Here is a 7,454-nt window from a genome sequence, read left to right as displayed (position 1 = left end):
TCAAGACCAAAGTAGCATTTAATGATTCAGCCCTAATTATCGTATATTTAAAACATAGTAAAGATTTAATGGGTTCTAATTTGCACATTGGAGATGATTCCCAGCCTCTGACAGTTGGGAAAAATTTAAAAAATACATCAAAAAATTAATTTCTAAATTTACTAGATAGTTGGGACTGGGACCAGCGAACTGAGTATAACAATATTCTGTAGACTTATGTGTTTTTATTCCTGTTGTTGAGTTTATGCACACATTTTTTCTTACAGCAAAAAAAAAACAAATTTTTATAGTTCGTTTTATATTTTAGGTTTTCCCCAAATCAGCAATAAAATGGAAACTAAAAAAACATCACCTAAACATTCATACCACAAACAACAACAAATAGGTCAACATGCTGAAGAAACTATATTAAACAAAAGTGTAAAACTTGAGATTCAAGAAAAATTTTACAAATGTGAAATCTGTCTTCGGCAGTTTTCTCAGAAAAGCAATTTGACAACGCATAAAAAAATTCATACTGGGGAAAAACGTTATAATTGTAAAATTTGCTGTAAGACATTTACTACCGCAGATAACTTAAAATTGCATTTGCGAACACATACCGGGGAAAAACCCTATAAGTGTGAAATTTGTCTCAGGCAGTTTTCTCAGCAAAGCAATTTGACAACCCATAAAAAAATTCATACTGATGAAAAACGTTATAAGTGTAAAATTTGCTTTAAGACATTTACTACCGCACATGACTTAAAATTGCATTTGCCAACACATACTGGGGAAAAACCTTATAAGTGTGAAATTTGCTTTAAACAATTTGCTGTTGCTGAGAATTTAAAAAGGCATTTGCGTACACATACTGGGGAAAAACCTTATAAGTGTGAAATTTGTCTCAGGCAGTTTTCTCAGCAAAGCAATTTGTCAACGCATAAAAAGATTCATACTGAGGAAAAACGTTATAAGTGTAAAATTTGCTTTAAAACATTTACTACGGCAAATAACTTAAAATTGCATTTGCGAATGCATACTGGGGAAAAACCTTACAAGTGTGAAATTTGCTTTAAGCAATTTGCTGTTGCTGATAATTTAAAAAGGCATTTGCGTACACATACTGGGGAAAAACCTTATAAGTGTGAAATTTGTCTCAGGCAGTTTTCTCAGCAAAGCAATTTGACGAACCATAAAAAAAATCATACTGAGGAAAAACGTTCATAAGTGTATAATTTGCTTTAAGATAACTGGTGTACAAGCCTTCAATTAACGCACATACTTTTGGATAACACCCATTGTTTCGGAACTTTGCGAAATAATCGCAAGGGTAATCCAGCTGAAGTAATAAATAAAAGACTTAAAAAAGGTGAACTAATTGCCAGAGAAAATGAAAGAGGAATATGTGAATAGGAATATTGATTATAATTCAGGTAAAAACTCCATCGATTTATCCAATCAGATGTCGAGTTACAGTACGGTGCTGCGACGAACTGTCCATTGTTACAAAAAAATAGCTATAGAAATTTTATTAGGTACTTTAACTGTTAATGCCTATTTCATCTACAAGGAGTCCGAACAGACCAACATATCCCTAAATGATTTTCGATATGCAGTTATTGAAGAATGTTAAAATTTGAAAGCGGCCAGTTTTATGAACGTACACGTCGTGCAAAAGTAACCCTCAATGCTCACGTATTTACAAAATTAGACTGTAAGGCACGGGAAAATAGACGGTACTGCAAGGGATGCTACACGACAAAACAGGATGGACGGATAGATAAAAATAAAGCGAAGAATCTAATAACGTACTGTGCCCAGTGCGAAAATTGTCCTAGGTTTTGTCTGGAATGTTTCAATTTATTTCACAAAACTCATTAATTTTTTTGAAATAAACGTATGTACATGTACATGCCTATATGTAATAGATATGTATTTCTATAGCTTATTTGTTTAATACATTTTTTTATCAATTGAAGGTATTCTTATTTCTATACTTAATGAAAGACCTCAAGATAGTTTTTACACCAGATTTTTCTAATCGAAATTGCTACACACAACCTGGTTCAACAGTCTATATTTCAGAGCCATAGCGGACACATTCCTGTTAAAACCACATAAAATGGTGTCCTCGCGGCCGGGTAAGGATGATGAAAAATTTAAAGTCAAGAGGACACCGGTGTCCGCCGTGGCCCAGGCGGCGAATTTTAAATCGTACATCCGTGTTCGCCGTGGCGCTTAACCTGTTAAAAAATCTACCCCTGGCAACAAATCACCAAGTAGTGCTGGAAATAGTAACATTCAAAATTGTGCAGATGTCAATTCTACATCGTAGAGCCAAAAATATTATTGTATATATATATAATGTACCTGAAAAACATTCCAGTGAATCTAACATCTGTGTTGAACATGATGGAAATGAGGTCTAAGGAATTCTCAATAACATAAGTGTAACGAACAGTACCTTTAAGCTTTTCGTGTTGCTCATCTAACAAATAAATCAAGACCAAAGTAGCATTTAATGATTCAGCCCTAATTATCGTATATTTAAAACATAGTAAAGATTTAATGGGTTCTAATTTGCACATTGGAGATGATTCCCAGCCTCTGACAGTTGGGAAAAATTTAAAAAATACATCAAAAAATTAATTTCTAAATTTACTAGATAGTTGGGACTGGGACCAGCGAACTGAGTATAACAATATTCTGTAGACTTATGTGTTTTTATTCCTGTTGTTGAGTTTCTGCACACATTTTTTCTTACAGCAAAAAAAAACAAATTTTTATAGTTCGTTTTATATTTTAGGTTTTCCCCAAATCAGCAATAAAATGGAAACTAAAAAAACATCACCTAAACATTCATACCACAAACAACAACAAATAGGTCAACAGGCTGAAGAAACTATATTAAACAAAAGTGTAAAACTTGAGATTCAAGAAAAATTTTACAAATGTGAAATCTGTCTTCGGCAGTTTTCTCAGAAAAGCAATTTGACAACGCATAAAAAATTACATACTGGGGAAGCACGTTACAAGTGTGAAATTTGCTTTAAGCAATTTGCTGCTGCGGATAATTTAAAAAAGCATTTGCGTACACATACTGGGGAAAAGCCTTATAAGTGTGAAATTTGCTTTAAGGCTCATACTACACCAGATAATTTGAAAATACATTTGCGAACACATACTGGAGAAAAACCTTATAAGTGTGGAATTTGCTTTAAAACATTTGCTAGTGGCAATAATTTGAAAAGCCATTTTCGAAGACATACTGGGGAAAAACCTTATAAGTGTGAAATTTGTCTCAGGCAGTTTTCTCAGCAAAGCAATTTGTCAACGCATAAAAAAATTCATACTGAGGAAAAACGTTTTAAGTGTAAAATTTGCTTTAAGACATTCACCACCGCAGACAACTTAAAAATTCATTTGCGAACACATACTGGTGAAAAACCTTACAAGTGTAAAATTTGTCTTGGGCAGTTTTCTCAGCAAAGCATTTTGACAAAGCATATAGAAGTACATACTAGGGAAAAACTTTACAAGTGTGAAATTTGCTGTAAAACATTTACTAGTGCAAATAATTTAAAGGTGCATTTGCGGACTCATACCGGTGAAAAACCTTACGAGTGTGAAATTTGTTTCAAGACATTTACTGTAGCAAATATTTTGAAAAGGCATTTTAGAACACATACTGGGGAAAAACCTTACACTTGTGAAATTTGTCTTAAGCTGTTTTCTCAGCAAGGTCATTTGAGAAGTCATATGCGAACACATACTGGGGAAAAACCCTACAAGTGTGAAATTTGCCTTAGGCAGTTTTCTCAGCAAAGCATTTTGACAAAGCATATAAACGTACATACTGGGGAAAAACCTTACAAGTGTGAAATTTGCTTTAAGCAATTTGCTGCCGCTGATAATTTAAAAAAACATTTGCGTACACATACTGAGGAAAAACCTCACAAGTATAATTAGGACATTTACTACAGAAAATAATTTTAAAATGCATTTGAGGACACGTACCTGGAAAAACCTTACTTCTTATTGCGTATTCTCCTTTTGAAGGTTGGCGATCCAAATGGCAATTATAGCTTTAGAAACTGCTGAACGAAAGATTTCTGTGGATGAGCGGTTAAACCATCTTCTCAGGTCTTTCATCCACAAGTTATGGCGCCTTCCAACTGATCTTTTGCCCTGCACTTTATCTTCGAAATAAACCCCGTCATCTAAAATACAAGTTCGACGAAATTTTACGCGAGCATGGCCATATTCCTTTGCGTTTACCTCCGTACCATCCTGACCTAAACCCGATTGAATTTATATGGGCTACAGTCAAAAATAATGTAAGCCAGAAAAACGTTACATTTAAATTAGCTGACGTTCAAACTTGACGGCTGAGGAAGAGTTCAATAAAATTGATGCAAATGAGTGGAAATAACGATGTGACCATGTCATTAGGAAGGAAGATGAATACATGGACAGCGAGATAGTGGTTGATAACGCCATGGAAGTAGCTCCTATTATTATAAATATTGACAGCGAATCTTCCAGTACAGAGTTTTCTTCTGATGATGAAGATGAAGAAAATTAACCATTAGAAAATTATTTTCAGTTACTATTTTTCTACACTTGATACTCGTTTTAGTGTTATAATAAAACCAAAATATCAAAATTAAATAATTACTGTGTTACATTTATTTATACAATACCCTCCATTTAATATGAAAGACAATATCAACGTAGTTTTATTTGTTAATTAAATTCAGTCATAATTATTATTGTGTTTGTATGTTAAATTAAAGAGATATTAGAAACCAGTGTCTTTCTATTTAAATTGACTAAAAAAATAATCATAATAATTGAAGGGTCCACGGGAAAAACGTGTTCGGTCACATTTTGTAACTTTTACAGGAGAGCTAAAATAGTGTTATAATCTTGTATAGAAAATTCTAAAATGATAGTAAATATATTATTAAATACCTAATGAATTTTGAAACAATTCAATAAAAATTCAATTATATCGTCATATGGCACTTAAACAATAAAAACTAAACAAAGAACATTTTGGACTTGCTAATAATGTGTTTAATCCATTGTGATAACTCCACGTAAGTGATTAGCCCAACTATTATACCTTGAAATGAAGATTGAATTTTCAGAATGAAAGATAGGTCAGCTTTAAATAACTAAACACAAAAATTACAAAGCACAAGATATTTTATTCAGAATCTACTTTACAATATTACGTTTTTTGTTTGGCTTCTTTTGATTTTCAGAGTAATATGGGAGATTGGTAAAATATTGTCTTGCAGCATTCCCACAGAATTGTTTAAGTACTTGTAAATAATCATACTTCGGCTTTGATATCGGTAGGCGATCTGAAAATAAACGCAAACATCACCTATTTTGTTTGAATTTTACTTTGATGGTCCTACGAAAAAGATCACTAGTATTTAGACGTACCTTGATAAGCCTGTTCAGGGTAGAACAATTCTCCATCCTGCAGAAGAGGTTGTCGATCAGTTTTACGTCTAACGTCAGATGATATCCAAGGCCCATTGTAAGTGTCTCTATGAAACAATTTGATTACTTCTTTTGTTATTTTAGCCTCACGAGTTGGTCTTGTAGGAAATGGGCATTTGTCCTTATATTTTGCTTTTAAAAAAGAGGTCCAATCTCGTATCATATCCTGCTGAACTGGAATTATATTGAATGGGGTGGGGTTTGATCGTGCTGCTCTAAAAACGTCATTCCATTCATTTTTGGTCTCAACTATGCTTTTCTTGTTGACCAAGGAAGTATTTTTGTCGCATTCCAGATAAGAATGTCCTCTGATGTGAAACGTTATTAAAATTTTGTCTAGTCTGTCAATGCCATGAACTAAGTGATACAGGAACAGAAATACAGGGTAATTTTTGTTCTGTCCCGAACATGAGTCACAAAATATTTGAAAATCTCTTACATTCGAATTAAGAACTTCACTCATGTAGTGATTCAAAAAGCTTCACTTCACATGCGCCCTTATTTCCTATATCTTCGGCGTATGTGTAGAATATTGCATTCCGGTTTGAAAGTTGATGTATATTAAAACTGTAAAAGGACAACTGTCGCTTATAATATACATCATTGGATGTAATGTTTGGAACCGGTAAATTCTTCTTGTAGTCCATACATACACATTCTTTGTTAGGATCTGATTTACATAGTTTTCTTGCCTTTCTTTTCCTTGTATAAAACGTCACTGCTCTTAATTTATGAAACTTATTTTCATTTCCAAGGGCAGTAATTTCACCCTCAATCACTTGTTTCTGATCGTCACTAGCTTCAGTAAGTTTAAGAAATTTCCGTTTCTTAGAATAAGAAACGAGGAAGTTCGTAGACGAACCGGAGTGGAAGACATTATCGAACATATTACAAGGCAAAAATGGAGATGGGCAGGACATGTTGCAAGAATGAAAGACGACAGTTGGACAAAAAAATTGCTTGAGTGGACACCACGAGCTGACAAGCGAAGCCGAGGAAGACCCCCAACGCGATGGACCGACGACCTCAAAGAATCGTGACCAATTGGATAGCAGAGGCACAGAACAGAAGCAGATGGAAAAGTCTAGAGGAGGCCTCCTATGTTCAACAATGGACAACTCAGGGCTGATTGATGATGATTTGTCACATATTGAACAAGTATCTGTTCGGGGGTATCCAAAAGAAAGATTAAATTTATTCTTAAAGATTTTTCTGTAACTCTCATACGATACAGGAAGATTGGGATATTTTCCTTTGTAAAGTTCATAGCATTTAGATATCGATAAATCTTCAGGTAGGTAAATTTTTTACTATCGTTGAGGCCATAATAGCTTCTTATGCCTCTAAATGAGTTTATACGGTCATAGACTGCCTGTTTTTTCTCATCACTCAATCTTTGGTGCCGATTTAAATGGCGACCTCTTTGGTCCCTAGGAGACAAGCCTTTTTCTTTTAAAGAATTTTGTATTGTATCTAGCCTACGTCGTGAAATACCATGTAAGGATATGAAAGCCTTCTTGCAAACAGGAACTTCCTGCATAATATTGCCTCGTTTCACTCTTACTAAATATCTAAAATTACAGTATCTCTACTTTTTGGATCGTCCTGTCTTCTACGAACAACCAATGTTACTGAAATAAGAGAGGTTAGATATGATGACTGTTCGTTCCAATAGCCTAATAGATTAAAATCTTTTATATCCTACTCCTATCCTCGGACGGAATAATTTTAAAACAACCAAACATTGAGCAGTTACAATCAGGACCTGTTTCATGACTACTAGCTAACATTCTTTTGTTTACATCAGTTAGTCTACCAAAACTATGTTTTTTCTTAGAAGTTTTACCTGACGATGGCTTCTCTCTCTCATCACCACTATTATCTACACTGTTAATTTCCATTTTTCCTATTTAATACTGACTGATGCTCACTCAAAAACAACCAATAGCGAACTG

At 33.9% G+C, this 7,454-nt stretch overlaps 2 protein-coding genes across 2 annotated transcripts; both read left to right on the top strand.

Moving 5' to 3' along the window:
* The first annotated feature begins 177 nt into the window (after window positions 1-177).
* Window positions 178-2,435, top strand: LOC140449499 (uncharacterized). The gene has a single exon (XM_072542688.1). The coding sequence runs from the start codon at window positions 331-333 to the stop codon at window positions 1,207-1,209; it is 879 nt and encodes a 292-aa protein (XP_072398789.1). The 5' UTR covers window positions 178-330; the 3' UTR covers window positions 1,210-2,435.
* A 7-nt stretch (window positions 2,436-2,442) lies between these two features.
* Window positions 2,443-4,788, top strand: LOC140449498 (uncharacterized). The gene has a single exon (XM_072542686.1). It carries the CDS (start codon window positions 2,812-2,814, stop codon window positions 3,949-3,951), a length of 1,140 nt encoding a protein of 379 aa, XP_072398787.1. The 5' UTR covers window positions 2,443-2,811; the 3' UTR covers window positions 3,952-4,788.
* Window positions 4,789-7,454: the final 2,666 nt, after the last annotated feature.

Source organism: Diabrotica undecimpunctata, chromosome 9, assembly GCF_040954645.1.
Source record: "Diabrotica undecimpunctata isolate CICGRU chromosome 9, icDiaUnde3, whole genome shotgun sequence".
NCBI lineage: Eukaryota > Metazoa > Arthropoda > Insecta > Coleoptera > Chrysomelidae > Diabrotica > Diabrotica undecimpunctata.
Note: the sequence above shows the minus strand (reverse complement) of the source record. Positions and strands in the feature narration are given on the sequence as shown.